Genomic DNA, 18,381 nt, shown 5'->3' on the forward strand with positions numbered 1-18,381 from the left:
ATCCGCAGCGTAGTGACAGACAATACATAGCGCAGCTCGCATAACCTCTGTAACGCAGGGTATTCAGGGACGGTCGTGATGAACACCGACTCCATGGCGACGCCGAAGAAAACCGAATCACCGCCCAGCCTCGAGCATGCTGCCGAAGTGCAACTCGGCGAGACTGCGGAGGCCAAGATGCGCAGTTTGTCGAGGTTAAGGGAGCTCATCGCTGGTGAGTGAGTCGGGAATGAGTTCATTTCTTTGTGGCTGCTTGAACTGCTTGTATATGATGCCAGCTTGCTCGAGTTCGACGTAGAGCTACTTATGCACTTTCTCACAGGAGGGAGAAAAACGCCGCCATTTTGGGCTACTTCTTGGTGGTCGAAGGCTGAAGTCAAAGCCTCCGCAGTGCATTTGGTAGGGGGGGGGGGGGGGAGGGGTGCTCACACTAATTAGCAAAGCCTTGAAAGGACTATGGCGGCGCCTAGGAAGCGGTTTTTGTAAATGTCTATAGAATGTACCCGGAACCCTAGGTTCTGGTCAGCGGCTAAAAGGCAGTGCTCATAACAATGTCCATTCATACCCGAAGGTTAGGGGACTTGGTAAAGCGACAGTGATTCTACAGCAATAATAATTGTTGAAGTTATTTAGTCCCGGAACTATGATATCATTGAGGGACGCTATCAGGGAGGGTTTCTCAAATTTTATCCATCTGAGGTTCTTTGACGTGCACCTAAATTTAAGTAGACGGTGGGGTGAGCAATGTATCTACTAGCCCTTGTATCACGATGCTGCTAATTATCGTAGTTGCGCGTTGTCTTTGAAATTGTTTCTCTTTGGCTTTCTCACTTATGATGTCATTGTCTCGTGTTGATCAGAAATTAAAATTTCTATGTCAATCCAACACATCACCAGCACCTACAGTACGTATCTCTCGGTTGACAAAAATTGCTACAGTATACATAGATGACTGGATGATTTAGTATACGAAAGAAATCGTGCACGACCGAATAGAATAACGCGTTTCTTTGTTGAACACTTGCGAGGGTGGTTCAGGATTAAGGGAGCCGATTTTAGGCGAACGAACTCGACCGCGCTTGCAAAGGACATGAAAAAAAAAAAACAAGCCGCAATTTAATTGGGCTTTTTCGCACCCAATTTCCGGAGCTCCAAAGTCCATTTCGTGCAGGGGACACGTCGCTTCTTTGCCCCACGGACGACACATTTCTGGTCAAGTTTCTGCGGGCGCGCAAGTACTGCGAAGAGGCGGCCTTCGGGAACATTCAGAAGTACTTCCGCGTCAAGCAAACCGCGGCAGACTTCTTCAAGAACCTCTCCCCTTCCACGGTGCCTCTTAGCGCAGTGTTGCCCCACCACCGGCTCATGATGGTATCCGAGAAGAAAGATCCAGAGGGAAGGAGAGTGGCCGTTATAAAGATTGGTGAGAATTGCTTTTTTTTATTTTATTATTCCCCAAGTTCGCTTGCTCGTAGCAGGACCATGCAGCCTATGTGTTGTGACGATGTTCAGACGACATCTGTGCGGCGGACCATTGACGGGACCACAACAGTTATAAAAACTTCTACGCTAATAATATATAAAGTTTTACACGCCGAAAGACCAATATGGTTTCGAGGCACGCCGTAGTGGAGGGATCCGAAATTTCGACCATCTTGTGTCCTTTAACGTGCACTCTCATCGCGCACTACGGTCCACCATGGTGGAGCAATGGTTATGGTGTTCGGCTGCTGACCCGAAGGTCGTCGGTTCGATTCCGGACGTGGTGGTCATTTTTCGATAGAAGAGAAATGGTATACGGCCATGTGTATTGTAACCTGTGAAATGTCAGTGCCTGAAGAACTACACAAGGTCAAAATTTCCGGAGCTCTCCACTACGGCATTTTTCATAATCATATGGTAGTTTTGGGGTGGGAAACGCCGGATATTATTAAATCTCACAGTACACGGGCCTTTAGTATTTCGTTTCTATCGAAATTCGGCCACCATGGCCGAGATTCGATTTCAATAATCTTCCGGTTGGCAGCCCCGAACTTTTGAGCTGTGAAACCTTCTGTGATTACGCCATGAACGCTAGTACGTGCGCACGCGCATTATGTGTTCTTCTTCGCCTCGCCTTCTCCATTTCTCTGCTTTGCCCTTCTTCAGATTGATTGATAGATATGTGGGGTCTAACGTCCCAAAACCACCATATTATTATGAAAGACGCCGTATACAGTGGAGGGCTCCAGAACGTTCGACCAACTGGGATTCTAACGTGCACCCAAATCTGAACACACGGGACTAGAGCATTTTCGCCCCCATCGTTAATGCAGCCACCACAGCCGGATTCAATCCCGCGACCCGCGGGTCAGCAGTCGAGTACCTTATAACCACTAAATCACCACGGCGGGGCCCCCTTCTTAAGTGCAGGGTAGCAAATCAGATGAAACTTGGCGATCTTCCGAGTGTTTCAGTTTCCATATATATATATATATATATATATATATATATATATATATATATATATATATATATATATATATATATATATATCTGTTCCAAGTGCTTCACTCGTCTACCTACGCTTTCTGCTGCATTATACGTCTGCGTTGTCCCACGATTGATTGATTGATATGTGGGGTTTAACGTCCCAGAACCACCATATGATTATGAGAGACGCCGTAGTGGAGGGCTCCGGAAATTTCCACCACCCGGGGTTTTTTTAAGGTGCACCCAAATTTGAGCACACGAGCCTACAACATGCGTTGTCGTACGACCTGGTAGGTTGTGTACGAAGGATGATAAGACAAGATTGATAGGATCAAATTCCTATATAAGCTACGGCCCTGACTTGCTTGTTATGACGACTCGTTTCACTCAAAGTTTAATCCACCTATTTGCCATCGCGGGTTTCCGCCTAGTGGGGCTCCTTATTATTGGCCTGCAGAGAAAAGGAAACGAATGCAGACAGAATGTATACGATAATCAGCGATAACGTGGCGCGCAGTAGGGAGCATGCGCCGTTCATAGAAATGCTTATTGTGGGCATTTATTATTTTGCGTACCCGTTCCTTTGTTACATGCACGAACAAGAAAACAACCACGACAACAAACACGACGACGACGACGATGATGATGACGAGGAGGAGGAGGACGACTACAATGACGACGACGACGATGATGACGATGATGACAACAACAACAACAACAACAACAACAACAACAACAACGACGACGACGACGACGACGACGACGAGAGCAACGAAAACAGCGCTTGTCTATGTCCCCTCGCTTCGTCATTCGTTTTTTTTTTTTTTCAACGTTAACGTTTTGCGCAATGGTAGTGGTGGTGGTGGTAGTGGTTAGAAGATGAGAAAAGGCACTTCATTTCTGCAACCCGGTCGGGAGCACGGCGCAGTGCCTATTGCGCAATGAAGCGTCCTTCTGCCTCGCCTTTCCAGGTTCCTGGACCACAAGCGTGTGCTCCGCAACCGACCTCATGAGGTCAGCGCTGGTGATGGCAGAGTGGGCGTTGCTGGACGAAGAAACGCAGGTTCGCGGGGTCGTGTGCGTGTTTGACCTCAAGAATCTGCACATCATGCACATGGCACATTTCACCCCCACATTCGTCAAGAAAACGGTGCACATCATGCAGGTGAGAACGAGATGACGAAACGTACAGTCACCTGGTATGGTAAATCGAGAGCACCAGAACACTACGAAGAAGTGATGCTTTATGGAACCGTGCAGTATCCTGTTTAAGTCTTTTTGTTGGGGGACCTGTAGATGCTATTGATGTTGTTTACTGTCGTATGAGATGTCGAAGGCACCTTATTCTCACTCGGGCGATAATCTCGCGCTAAGCACAAATTACGATGCGTCTATGTAAGTATATAGATTTTGTTACTGCACTAGGCAAAGCTCTTGAACCAATGGCGTAAAATTCGAAATTGTAATAGTTTATTTATCGGCTGTCGGAATAAGAGAATACATTGAGGGTGACAAGATGCTTCGTTTCTTATTGTTTACAGCACGCCAATGAAATGGAGCTTGTGTTTTTCTGCGTCACTTATTACACATATAGGCGCTACTTTTCCTCGCTGCTTGCGTTTGTGTGCGCCGATTGCTAGTGAAATTCCTCGTTTTATGGACATGAACAAACGACTGTCTCGTTAAACTGGAAGCATATTTTGTTGCTCCATGAATAGATATTATTGAGAGAACTGAAAGTGTGAACTTTCGGGTCTTTTTTTTTAAATTTCAGGATTGTTATCCAGCCCGCATTAAGGCCATCTACGTGATAAACACTCCCCCTGCCTACGAAATTATCTTCGCTGCTGTCAAGCCTTTCCTGAAGTCTAAGCTTCTGAAACGGGTGAGTAGTTAATATCGCTTGTTATAGCATGACTAATGGTATAGAATAATCTAACACATGGTAAGTTATGGCTTACGAGGCGGGACCTTTATGGATGATTCTGTTAATATTGACCATTCAGGGCTTTTTTATATAGGCGCTCCAAGCAAGGTACATTAACGCCTTGCATTTTTCCCACCGCCAAGTAGCTGCGAGGCACGAACCACGAGTCGGCGTGCTACCTGTGCAACTATTCAATGCATGCATAGTCTTAGTCAAAAGTTGACATGCTCGCTTCTGTCTAAAATAGCGGATGCATGGTACCAAATGTAAATTATGAGACATAAAGTGTCCAGAAGACGATTCGTGCTTCCTGCCACTACAAAAATTCCTAGCAGCTATCATGATCAATTTGGTTGTAAAGTTCGGAAAACTATGGCCAGCCAAAGAATAACTCGAAATCAGTGACACTGTGTCAAGTTAAACATAGGACGAATTTAGTACCACGTCGGGACATATGGTTACGAGAACAATATATTCACATGATATACACACAGAAAACTTCAGTGGCTAACAATATGGTACCCAACTCGCAAAGTCTGTCTATGTCGTCTTCTTTTTAGTCCTCTTCGTCGTCCTCTTCAGCCCGTTACATTGTGTGACAATTCCAACAATGAGTGTTGCATAATGCATCTATCAATAGAGTTTAATATGCCAAGTCCGGAATTAGGTGTTCTTCGAAAATGTTTTACCAAGTTTTTAACATATCTGACGTCTGCATGCACGAGTGGCAATTAAAAGTTTGGCAGAAGAAGATCTTGAAAGAGCTGTTTTACGTGGCAGTCGGCGCTCGGGTTAGAAGCGATTTTATCATAGTGCAATACCAAATGTTTCCTGCTTTCATTGCTATGTCGAAGAGTGAGTTTCGCGTAGACTAGCATGTCATTTGCATTCATCGCTTGGGGTGCATCAGCGAGAGATATTGTTCATGTATAGAGTCTAAAGTGCACTTTTAGGCGAGCCAGGGTCAATACTGGGTTCAGGCACTCATTTTACAAGAGTAGTTTTATTAGATGTATTGACTTCAACGTCGTAATAAAAGAACAATTTACTCTCACATAATTAAACACTTGCCACACAGGCTACTAAACCCCACACAGGCCAAACTTCACGAGAGTATCTCAGTCCACGTCGCCGTCTTTCTTCACTCGCAACAAAGGGCACGTGTATTTCTAACAGATCGTTTTACTGCTTAAGTTGTATATCGCTAAGGCGTGGGACGTGTGTTTGGAAAACTTTATTATGCCCCCGACAGACTACAGAAGTAAAAACTCTGCATAACCGCATGAAATTTGCTGGCCACACGTGTGTTTAGAACAGATGTTCGACGATCTAGAGTACGAGGTACTCTAGTACGGGAGAGTGAAACTGCTGTCCCAGGTGTGTTTAGAAAAAAAAATGTTTAACGATTTAGAGTACTTGGTACTCAACTATGGGAGAGCAGTAAACCATCCCCAAGCTATTTGTGTGTTTAGAAAAAGTGGTTAACGATTTAGAGTACTCGGTACTCTACTATGGGAGAGCTGAAAGCCTTCCCGTGGGCCTTACATAATTCCTTTTAACGAGACCCTAAACGGCACCTTTTGTGTTGGTTTGTTTAGAAAAAATTTATTGCCACAAACTTCAATACCACTCAATAGAACATTTCCTTCTTAGACATACTCTAACGATGATGACAAAACAGACGTCATTTACATGAACATGGATATGAGATGACGTTGAAAGAACATGTACATTCGATGGTTCACACAAACACAACCACAAAAAATACTTCAAGGTGAACAAGAGACACAAATAAAACATAAATATGAACATTTTGCATATTTACATGTTGGCATGCCATTTCTGCCGGCGCATTGACAGATCAGCCTACCAATACCAGGCCGGCCGAAAGAGAAGTTTCACTCGTCCGTCATAGACCGACATAAAAGGGCAAGACCAGTGCCAAAGAAATTCCTCTTCACCGAGGAAGAAGAGCTCCTCCGACAAAACAGACAGCAGCTCCGAGTACAATCGTTCTAGGATCGGGTAGAGCACGCGGCGGCGGCGGCCCGCTGCAACCGCCTCGCAGCGGTTGCGCCAATGGCAGAAACAGCCGGCAACAATGAGAAGACAAGCGAAGCGGCCTCGCGAACAACGCCCAAAAGAAACGAAGCGATTTACTCTGAGGCAGTGAAATCTGGCATGTACGGCTCTCCAAAAAACGCGAGCAATGACACAATGCCTCAGAAAATGCTGATTTGTTTCCCGAAGAGAGCAGTTCAGACATGTTGCTGACTGGACTATTCTCCACCTTTCGAGGTGGTCGAGAGTGGGAAGCACACCCCATCCCAGGCGCCACATGAAGTCCCGGAGGTGTCCAGGCAGAAAAGTCGTTAAGGTGCTCCAAGACACCCGTCTAGAGCGAGCAAGGCGGGCTGGCGGGACCAACGGAAGCAACAAAGCAGCAGTTGTCTCAACTACGTGGTTGTTCAAAACATCTATACCAGGACAGCTCGACTTGACATGGCGAAAAAAATGCAACAGTTGTTGCATAAAACGCAGGAAGTGTTATTGACTGCGGCCCCCTGTTAAGTTGCACATTAGGCATCAAATGCCGAAGGTGAGTACCCAGAAAGTAATGTGCAAGCGTTCGTGCGGGAGATTCCTCCCCTTGCACTAGGCGCAAAAGGAAGCGCAGTGCCAGCAGCCGACAGCGTATGGACACTGAAGGGAAAGCAAAGCCTCCCTGAGAACGCTGCTGTCCCAGTGCCGCGCGAGAGACCAACTCAGTGCCGCCTGACCGAAAAATCACAGCATATCCACGGAGTGAATGATGATTGGTGGGGCGCAGCGTTCGTCAGTCTGTCTCTCCATTCGTTCTTGCACCCGCCTATCTGTGTGATCCTTGGTGCATCCGTCCATTTGTTCATTCGTCTGTCTGTCCGTCCATCTCTTTTTGCGGCCATCCCTCTGTCTGTCCATCCGTCCGTGTGCCCCTCTGTCTGTCCGTTCGTGCGTGTGTCAGTCCGTTCGTCCGTTCATATGTTTAGAGAAAACTCCAAGCACAGCCATCTTACATCTTTTCATCATGTATTCATCATATATAAGTGCCCCCATCCAGCAGACATTGTAAGGACCGCTATTTCGGGTATGTGCCACTGGTGGTTACGTACTACGAGGGACGCACAAGCCACGCCATAAGGAGCTTCGCCCCTAAAAAAGGAACACAAGGCAGACTGCAGTGATCGCACGATACGTAAAGATGGTTGCACGACGTGAGAAAGGTACCAAATGCGACCGCAAAATACAGTCTGCGCTAGGTACTTCCGCTCAAGAAGCGGGAAGTCAAAATCCCGTGCATCCTGAATTTTCAGTCTTACTTCTTCGAGAGCGTTTAACCAAACAGATTCGCAAATGCCGTAGTGGTTGTATAAAATACCTAAAATACGAAGGAACGCGGCCGGCTGAATGGGAAAACCGGCGCTAAGCCTGGAGTTTGGAGAGCCAAGGAAGAAATACCGGGATTTGGAGATGTTCATCGCTGCACCTGAAATGTCGCCATACTGGGAAAATACACGCAGGCTGCGTGAAAGGCTATCTTCATCTGAAAGGTACAAGGTTATATCATCAGCGAAAGCTGTGACTTTCACGACACCGCTACCAGGAAGCGCAAGACCCCGGACACGTGAATCCGCGTCAAGAGCACGCAAGTATGGCTCAAGGCTGAGGACAAATAGCACAGGAGACAATGGACAACCCTGACGGACCCCACGTGTTATGGAAAAGGCAGCACTTTCCCAACCATCCAGAACTAGTGTGCTTTTCAGACCAGTGTACGTGTTTTTAATCATTTCCACAAACGGATGAGAAAAGCCGAAGGCTGTGAGCACATTAAGGATATACGCGTGATCTAGTTGGTCAAACGCTTTTTCCTGGTCCAAAGACACAAGGATACCACGCACAGATCGTGACAGATTATAGGCTATGATATCCCATGTGGTATATGACAAGCTGTGTATTTCTCGTCCAAGCACTGATGATGTCGGGTGATGACCTACCAGGGTGTTCAACAGACCCCTCAAACGTTGAACGGCTACCGCCTCGAATATCTTATAGTCAACGTTGAGGAGCGTGATAGGTCTCCAATCTTCAGAATTAACAGAGGAAGCATCACCCTTTAAAATAAGCACAATGCGTCCATCTCGAAAACTTGATGGAAAGACACCGCCCTCGTAGCATCGCCGGATTACCGCGGTAAAGGTAGCACCAATCTCATCCCAAATTGTCAAGTAAAACTCAACAGGAAAACCGTCCGGCCCTGGGGCCGTTCCACGTTTCATAGATTTCAGTGCCGCCTTTACCTCTTCAGGCGACGGAGGGATGTGTAGGCAATCCGCAGCTTCTTGAGAAATACGGGGCAAATTTCTAAGCATTGGCGGTGTTTCATCACAGTTAGTCCGCATGGCCGAACACGACATTGCTTCAAAATGCGCCAAGAAAACAGATCGATCACGCGTAGGAAGCCACTGCGCAGATGGTATTTGTGCTGTCATAGCGACAGATGGCTCTGATTGCCCAAAAAACGAATGTCTCGCGTAGCGCAGCACCTCGGGATGTGCACATTTGTGTGTTTAGAAAAAAATGGTGTAACGATTTAGAGTACTATTTGTACTCTACTATGGGAGAGCATAAAGCCGTCCCGTGTTAACAATTTGCAGAACACAGTGGCTCTTTCTAATAAATTTTTGTGCTTGTTTAGAAAAAGTTTATTTACAGCATGTACAGAACACAAGGCTTCATACCATTCCAGTAACAGGGCACATACACTTCTGCACATCTATATTTCACGACTAACATCACTACGTTACAGTGAAGACTGTTTAGAAAAAAATTTATTGCCACAAACGTCAATAACACTCAACAGAACATTTCCGTCTTAGACATACTCTAACGATGATGACAAGACAGACGTCATTTACATGAACATGGATATGAGATGACGTTGAAAGAACATGTACATTCGATGGTTCACACAAACACAACCACAAAATACTTCAAGGTAAACAAGAGACAAATAAAACATAAATACGTACATTTTGCATATTTACATGTTGGCATGCCATTTCTGCCGGCGCATCGACAGATCAGCCTACTAATACCAGGCCGGCTACACGTCAGAAGGAAATGTTTACTTTGCGAAACCTCGTGAAAGGTAACAGTGCTCGCATACGCTACATCGAAAGCCCTGAGCGTTTACTCTAGCTTTTCCTCGGGTTTTTTTTTTTTAACACATATAGCTAGGAAGAACATCAGCTACAGCGCAAATAGCTACCATCTAAAATACTTCACGTATTCCTTGAATCCTTTAAACTATTATTACCAAATGCAAAGTTGAGAGCTCGCATCTCTTAAATGTGATTATAAAACAGTTACTGCTGCAAGAAAGAACGCTTCAGATAGATCTCAGCTCAAGACAAACACCAGGGCCGCACGTCAGCTCCATCACTCTTAGGAGATTTTAATGGGCGGTGTCATCGTCGGCGGCCTCTCACCTCTCTTTCCTCCTCTGACACGCGCGCCCGCCCCTCGGTCGGAGCTCGTGCGCATGAAAGGTTACGCACGTGCACTGCAGCTGGCTTCACCTTTAATGGGGCTGTCGGCGTTTCGCTTGGTTCACGACGCCGGCAATGCACAGAGTGGTGTGCGTAGCGCTCGAGCACTGACAGTTTCCGTGCCAATATGTAACGATTGTAACACTGCTAGAACTGCGGATAGCGAAAAATTCGAGCACAGTTGGCGTTGCCCCGACAAGAAACATACATCCCTTTATTAAATGCGAAGCATTTCTTAGCGAACTTCGGCGACTTTGAGCGTATCTATCTATCTATCTATCTATCTATCTATCTATCTATCTATCTATCTATCTATCTATCTATCTATCTATCTATCTATCTATCTATCTATCTATCTATCTATCTATCTATCTATCTATCTATCTGGCCGCCTACGACTTGTAGCTCTCTGGGTCGTTTGATAACGGTATTGATACCAAACCTGGTATGGCATAACATGACTGTATGAAGAACATATTTGACTAGTCATAACATGAAAAGCATGACACGGATGTCATGAATGTCATGATTTACATTTCATGGTCCTGCAGCTCTTGCAGTGGTTTCGTTCACATGGCATGTCCCAAAACTGGTATGGTATGGCATGATTGCATGGCGAACACAAGCGACAGACCCTAACATGAAATTCCTGGCATGCGTGTAATGTAACAGCATGACTACATGCCACGCGCATGGTCCACTCGCAGTTGTTTCACTAGCGTCACATATAACCAATTTCGCATTACGGTACGTGAATGGATGACGAAAGTATGTGACTGGTGCAAACATGATAATCATGAGATGCGTGTTATGTAACAACATGACTACATGCCATGCTCATGATGCGCTCGCGGCCGTTTCGATACCTTAACATGTACCAAACTCGGTATTACGTGACGCGAACGGACGACATAGGTAAATGACACATACAAACATGATTATCACGACATGCGTGTGATGTAACAACTTGACTACATGCCACACTGATGATGCGCTCGTGGCCATTTCGCTAGCTTGACATATTCCGAATTTGGTATTACGGGACGTCAATGGATGACGAAGGTATGTGAATGGTGCAAACATGATAAGCATGACATGCGTGTCGTGTAACAACATGACTATATGCCACATTGAAGATGTCCTCGCGGCTGTTTCGCTAGCTTCACTTATGCCAAATTTGGTATTACGTGACGCCAATTAATGACGAAGGTATGTGACTGGTGCAAACGTGATAATCATGAGATCCGTGTCATGTGAGAACATGTCTACATGCCACAGTCAATGCGCAAATACATTTCGACGTGACGCGGTGCGCGTGCTCGCCAGCGTTCATTTCGTAGCGTCATGCCGGTGTTGCAACGTCAGGCGCCGGTCCTGCCATATACTCGCAGGCGAGTGCCCCGCTGCGTTGCCTTGACGCATGCGCGTTTCAGCGCGTCCGGCGTTCCTTCGTTACGAAAAGAGGGAGACGCAGTGTTGTCTGGACAACGAGTCGGCGCGAAATGCAGCATGTCGCATTTCGCTCCGGTTGCCATCGGGCCGCGCCGACGAACGCTGGCCGCGCCCGGCGTCATGTGTGAGTGCTCGCATTTTGCTAACGTAGCGTCACTGCGCCTAGCGTGCGCGCGCGTCAATGCTACATTGCTATTGGGCCCTTCATGATGCGCTCGCGGCTGTTTTGCTAGCCTCCACATAAACTAAATTTGGTGTTACGTGACGTCAATGGATGATGAAATATATGACTGGTGCAAAACATGATAATTCTGACACGCGTGTCATGTAAGAACATGACAACATACCACGCTCATAGCGTGCTCGCGGTTGTTTCGTTAGCTCCACATATTCTAAATTTGGTATCACGTGACGTGAACAAATGAAGAAGACACGTACGGAAGCCATGTACGACATCATTTACCTCCAGCTCGTAACGTTGTGCTGATATTAAAGTGACATATCAACACTTCTCATTCGTGCTTCGCATATCATCCATTCCCACTCTACGTGGGATGTGCCATTTTTAGATGCGGAGCATCTTATACTCGCGCCTTGTAGTGCGCCGTCCGCACCGCTTCTCGAACATTCGACAGTTGACGCGCGCGCATGCGCCGTCGCGCCGTCGCCCACTCTTCCACCATCTGTGCATCCCTTCCTCCTCTACACACCGCGCGCGCTTCACTCCTCCACCATCTGTGCACCCTTCCTCCTCTACACACCGCGTTCGACATCTACAATTCTCCTGATTCTCCAGTGGACGCGCATGTGGCGTCGCGCTTCGAGAACATTCAACAGCTGACAGTGCATGCGCCGTCGTGCTGTATATATACTCAAGGTCGGCGCTCGCTCGCTCAGTTGCCGCTCGTCGGTTGGTTTGTACGGCGCGTCGACGTCCAAGGTCGCGGTGAAATGAATCCCAACGAATCCACAAACACAATGATCGACGTCCCTTCGACCAGCGCCGCCCTTTCGCATACGTGTGTACGTGTTCACTCATTTAACACCCCCTCCTACAACCACGTTAACCAATTTAGCCATCGACCCAAGTAAGTCGCAATTTAACACCCCATTTCACAACCACGTTAACCAATTTAGCCATCGACCCAAGTAAGTCGCACTTTAACACCCCGTTAACCAATTATATGGTCCGCATCCTCCTCAGTGTTCCCCCGAGGGAAGCTGCGGGCAATTTTTTTTAGAGCGCTGCCTTATAGGTGACCGTTCTTGTGTTGATCGGCATCGGTCTCACCGTAACCGACAGAGCGAACGAGGACGAAAGAGAGTGAACGCGGAGCTCAGCGCAGTATGATAGACGGCCGGTGATACTGAGGAGAGCACGAGGAGGAGAAAACAACACGGGCGAGACCACCGGTTCCATGGTGGCCACCCACGACGCCACAGCAGTGCGTTGCGTCGTGCCGTCGCCAATGACGTCAACATTGATATATCCTGGGAAGGCAAAGTGATGTGTGAACGGAGGCCTATCTGCAGCGGCTCTTGTGGAATACGTCCACGCGCTGCCTTCTGCGGTCTCCCGGTTAGCGAGGCAGTTACGGTACGTTCAGTTTGCGGTGGTTGATGCAAAATGGGCTGCCGAAATCGCCCAAGCCAGTCGCGCTACTCACGGCCTGGTATCTGACTGCATTGCGATACATGATTGTCAGAATTCCTATTAGGCAATCGTCAATTAACTTCTTTTGTTTTATTTCAGATATATTTTGTGGGCCGGGACCTGCGCAAGCTTCATGGCGTGCTTCCAGCTGACGTGATACCAGCGGAATATGGTGGCACCCACGAAGACTTCGACTACTGTAGGCTAGAAAAAGACGTTAAAAGCTCGAGCAGCTACTTCGATCACATCAGCCGTTTTGGTTATCGCACGAGTGTGCTTACATAGTAGTTGCGCTAGCGTCCACGAGAAGAGACATGCGTTGTGCCTAATAAAGGCCTCATCTTCATTGTCACCCAGACATGTTGTGGAGTGTTTACGGATCTGTAGCAGCAATAAGCCTCTCCTAAATTAGCCTACTTGAACTCATGCCAGGTGGGCTAGAATTAAGGTACTTTTCTCTTACCATCCAGCTGAAAGGAACATTTAATTTGTAACTTGTATCCCAGTGCGGTTCTTCCAAAAGGAAAACGAACTCACTGCAGAGTACATAGGGCGCTAAATTTGAAGTGTATCGTGCCTGAAGCATCTAAATGGCAGAGCAGGGCGACGAAGGAGAGGTGGTCGAGGTTTGAACAGGCAGAACCAATGGCGGACGACATCCGTCTCCCTTTCGCTTAATGTTTGATTTAATTATTTTCAGAGAACGCTGCAGTGTTATCTACATTGTTTTTAACACACAGACTCTCATAGTAGTACGTCCAGTCGCACTCATTATGACTTGCGATATCGGAATGCGGGGCCTAACGAGCTTTCAAATGACATATGGCTACCCCAAGTCCTTATAGTTACAACGAAACACTACTACCAATTGAAAACGCCCCCGAGCAAGAATTATCCACTCATTGGCCGAAACGGCAGCAAGTTGAAGCCATGCAGAAACTTCGTGAAACCACGCGTACTCATGATGCAAACTATATTGAGCGTGACTGTAGAGCTCTCGTGAACACAGGTGTCTTGGAATGGCAAATTCGCGAGTTTGAGCTACGGAAGCGTGAGCGAAACGCGAGTGGTGCGAGTGGGCGCGCGTGTAAATGAAAGAGAAACAGGAGTGAAACGCCAGCGCAGGGAGTGAGACGCCCGATTCATACCTACGAGGCACAAATTTTACGAAAAGGCTTTAAGCGAAATCGAAGACTATGCACCAGCCCATGAAAGGTGAAATGGCGTGAGTAACGTTAAAGGATTAAAATGAAGCAGCGTGGGTAAGAGAACAAACGTGCCTAAGGATGATTGAGTTGCGGTCAAGAACAAGAAATGGACATGGAGAAATGGACAGCTGGATTAGCGTGTGGGCAAGGTAAGCGCTGGTCATTGAAAGTAACATTCGGTACTTTACGAGAATGCAATGAAGCGTGCCAGGGGGAGACAGAAAGGCAGATGACATTCGGAAGTATGCTGGATTAAATAGACGGTAGCAAGCAAAGCACCATGTTGATTGGGGTGAAATGGGAGAAGCCTTTCTTTTCACTTTCACTATATTTCCTTAAAGGCCCCATGTAGGGGGCCTTAAATGAGGGGTGGGAGTACAATGCACGACACTTGACTGTTCAGGATGAAAAATGAGCTCTTGTAGCTTCAATGAAAGCTTCTGGGTTGGTGATGGGAACGATGACGTAGGGAAAGCCATTCCAGTCTACAAAGGTGCGTGGGAAAAAAGACGAGAAGGTGACAGTGCGGGTTTGTGGGCGAGCTACATTTAAGGAATGGCTCGTACAAAGCCAGAGGTCTATGAATTGCAACGATATTTTCTAGTGCTAGTATTCTGCAGTACACAAGCAAGAACGACCCAGCGCCATGCAAAACGCTTCTTTACACTGTACTGTGTCGTTTAAAAGTTTACATTATCGAGTAGGCTGGGAGAGGCCTTTTTTCCACTTTCGCTATCATTTAATTTCCTTAAAGGCTCCGGTCGCTCGTGTTCGTGTACATCAGAATACTAGCACTAAAAAATATCGTTGCAATCCATCGACCTCTGGCTTCCGCATGCTCGTAAATAGTGTTTACATGAGCTGGTGGTGAAAGGTAAGGAGTCTGATTGAGTGAGCTGTAGTACATTTTGTGTAGCAGAGATAGGCTGGCAATGCGATGGTGATGGGAAAAGGGGGACAGGCCTGATTTCATCTTTAATGAGGATACGCTTACGTTGTATGAATATGATGAGTAAATGAACCTGGTGGCGCGGTTCTGTACTATTTCTAATGAATCTGTGGGGTAACAATGATGAGGATTCCAGAATGCGGAAGCGAATTCAACGTTTGGACAAATTAAAGTCTTCTAGATAATGAGGTTAACATGAGGAGGGGTGTTTGGTAGATGACTCCTAAGAAAGCCGAATGTTTTGTTAGAGGATGACATGATGTTGGACACATGCGAAAACCAGATAAGGTTGTTGGAGATAGTGACACCGAGATATTTATATGTACTAACATGTTCAACCTGAGTGCTAGCTATTTCGTACGGATAGAGGAGAGGGGTAAGTGAACGGGTGAAGGACATTGATTTACATTTACTGCGGTTAAGAACCATGTGAATCGCACCAGTTTAGGATAGCAGATACACTACTCTGCGGCAGAATCTGATTGGAGGTATTAGTTACTGATTGGTATATGAGGCAGTCACCAGCGAACATGTGAATAGAGCAAAAGACAGCTAATGACAGATCATCGATGCAGGTAAGGAACAATAGGGGACCTAGTACGGAGCCCTGTGGGACGCCGGAGGATACGGGAACAGGGCTAGAAATCGTGTTATTGTCCTGCATTTGGCACATGCAGGCTGATGATAATGATGACAGCAGAAGGTCAAGCCGAAAATGCGTCGGAATGCATTAATGCATTGTATATATGCTGCTGCAGCCTATATACCCGATAATGTAAATTTTCGAACGACACAGTACAATGTAAAGAATTGTTTCGCATGGCACTGGGTCGCTCGTGTTAGTGTACTGCAGAATGCTAGCGCTAAAAAATATCGTTGCAACCCATCGACCTCTGACTTCCGCATGCTTGTCAACAATCTTCCATTTTCCTTGTACAGCGTACACAATTCCAGCAATGCGGTTATGTAACGCCAAGAAGGAGAGCAAGTTTTTCCCTAAACATACGCGAAGCATTGTTGCTCGTGTTTGTGCCGGCTTATCACTTTCCTCTTTACGCAACAACATGCCCCAACTGCTTTGGATTGTGTCGCAGACGACAAGCGTCCGGTAGACTTCCTCCCAGCACGGAAATACCCGGAGGAAGTTCTGTGGCGAAGAGCGTCCAGAAATACCCTCGAGGAAAGGCAAGAGCTCATCGCGGTGAGTAGCGTTGCTCTACGATCGCCTTCTTATGTTGGCCTAATACCCGGAAGCCTCGGAAGCGTGCTCGCCGTTGTTGCACTTTGAGGCTGCTGACCTGCAGTGGCGAGTCTGAAAACGCCCACAAGCGCTTTGGCGGAGTCACGAAATGCCTAGTGGAGGAAGCAGTTGTCCCTCGTTGCCACTGTTTGATACAGCGTTATCCATAGTCGACTCTAAGCGTGCTCAGTTGAGTGTGACCACTATCGTTTTGCTGTGGCACATTCGACATGCATTATAGTGTTCGACTCCGATGCACGCCAGCCTCGGAAGTGCGGCTGTTCGTGAGTTGTGTTCACTTAAGTGGGTATCCCGCGTTTTTTTTTTATTTATTTACGTGATGGCGGGAATCTCTATAGATTATTTCCTAAGTGATAACCTAAAAAGTTACTACTATCTCTGGCGCTGCAAAGCATATAGATACAAAGGGACGCCGATATTCAAGGTAAAGTTCGTCTCCACCATGGAATCACAAAAACAAGCGAACGCCATACTTTTTTTCAAAATGAAGGGCCGTGCTCAGAAAGTTCGCAATGTACGCAGTGGTCTTCGAAGCTCGAATACACCACCTGTCGCAACTTTTGGTGCCATGCGGTGATTGTCGAGAAATACCTTCAGCAACGACGGACAAACCGCTACAGGTGGTCTCAGTTCTGGCTATATTGCAAGCACGAGTTTCCTGCGTAATCCAGCTCAACGAAGGGCTGATTTATCTAGAGAAATTTGCGATTTTTTCAGAAGTGGGCCTTGGCACACACGTGACGAAGTTTGACAATTGTTTGACAATTATCACTCAATTTTGCAGTGCAGATGGTTGAAATCAGACGTGTGTTGTGCAAACAACGATCGTCACCGCCAACTGCCCTGCGCGACATCACTGTCCAAGCACCAAGAACCAAGCAGATTTAGTTAAAGGGAGAAGCTCCAACGTGCGTTCCTTAATAAGTGCTCGCTGCCCGTGTGCCCCCTTGTTAATTTTTAATGGGTCAGTGTGGTGAGTAGTGTGATTCGCCCAATTTTCGTGGCATGTACGCTCCATGAAAGTTATTACAGCAGAGCTCTTATGATTGAGGTTTGCCTACAAGCACAGAAAGAAAGAGAAAGACAGACATGGGCTAGCAAAGTGCCAGACCATCGCGGAAAGCGCGACACAGTGGAAGCTGTAAGAGCGGAATTCCTAGAAGTTCTCGTAAACTCTGCCCCGCCGCGATGGTCTAGTGGCTAAGGTACTCGGCTGCTGACCCGCAGGGCACGGGTTTGAATCCCGGCTGCGGTGGCTGCATTTCCAATGGAGGCGGAAATGTAGGCCCGTGTGCTCAGATTTGGGTGCACGTTAAAGAACCCCAAGTGGTCGAAATTTCTGGAGCACTCCACTGTGGCGTCTCTCATAATCATATTGTCGCGAGAGGAAACGAAATGCCACGCTGTGTTGGTAGCAGAAGACGAGAGCGAAGAAGTGAATAGCAGCTGTGGCTGAGTAAACAGTCCTTGAAGGCGGCGGCTGCTTCGATAGATATCAGCAGACCCTGGTGCACTGGCGGTGGTTGCTTCTGGTTCAGGACCAGCAGGCATAAAACGTTGCAGTACAGTACCCAGCACCTCCACCAGTCTGTCGCGAGACGAAACGATAGGCAGGAACTCGAAGTGGAGGACTGTTTACTCAGCCACAGCTGCCAATCACTTCTTCGCTCTCGTCTTCTGCCACCAACATAGCGCGGCAATATTGTAGTTTTGGGACGTTAAAACTTCACATATCAATCAATCAATCGTTAACACTCTCTTGGCGATGTGGTGGCAATGAGGACGAAGAATTATGGCTGAGCCCTTTGTAATGTTTTCAAAGCAGTCAGCGACCCACTCGTTACGTGATTCGCAGTGTGTGGCACGT

General features: G+C 47.0%; 1 protein-coding gene across 1 annotated transcript in view; it reads left to right on the forward strand.

The window, feature by feature from the left end:
- LOC119169544 (uncharacterized) overlaps positions 1 to 13,454 on the forward strand; it is a 45,083-nt gene extending 31,629 nt beyond the window's left edge. Inside the window, exons 8-12 of the mRNA XM_075885823.1 lie at positions 59 to 214; positions 1,172 to 1,423; positions 3,444 to 3,637; positions 4,247 to 4,357; positions 13,196 to 13,454. Of these exons, the coding sequence (XP_075741938.1) occupies positions 59 to 214; positions 1,172 to 1,423; positions 3,444 to 3,637; positions 4,247 to 4,357; positions 13,196 to 13,381 (899 nt within the window). The 3' untranslated portion in view covers positions 13,382 to 13,454. The remainder of the gene's footprint in view (positions 1 to 58; positions 215 to 1,171; positions 1,424 to 3,443; positions 3,638 to 4,246; positions 4,358 to 13,195) is intronic.
- The last annotated feature ends 4,927 nt before the right edge of the window (positions 13,455 to 18,381 follow it).

Source organism: Rhipicephalus microplus, chromosome 2, assembly GCF_043290135.1.
Source record: "Rhipicephalus microplus isolate Deutch F79 chromosome 2, USDA_Rmic, whole genome shotgun sequence".
Lineage (NCBI taxonomy): Eukaryota > Metazoa > Arthropoda > Arachnida > Ixodida > Ixodidae > Rhipicephalus > Rhipicephalus microplus.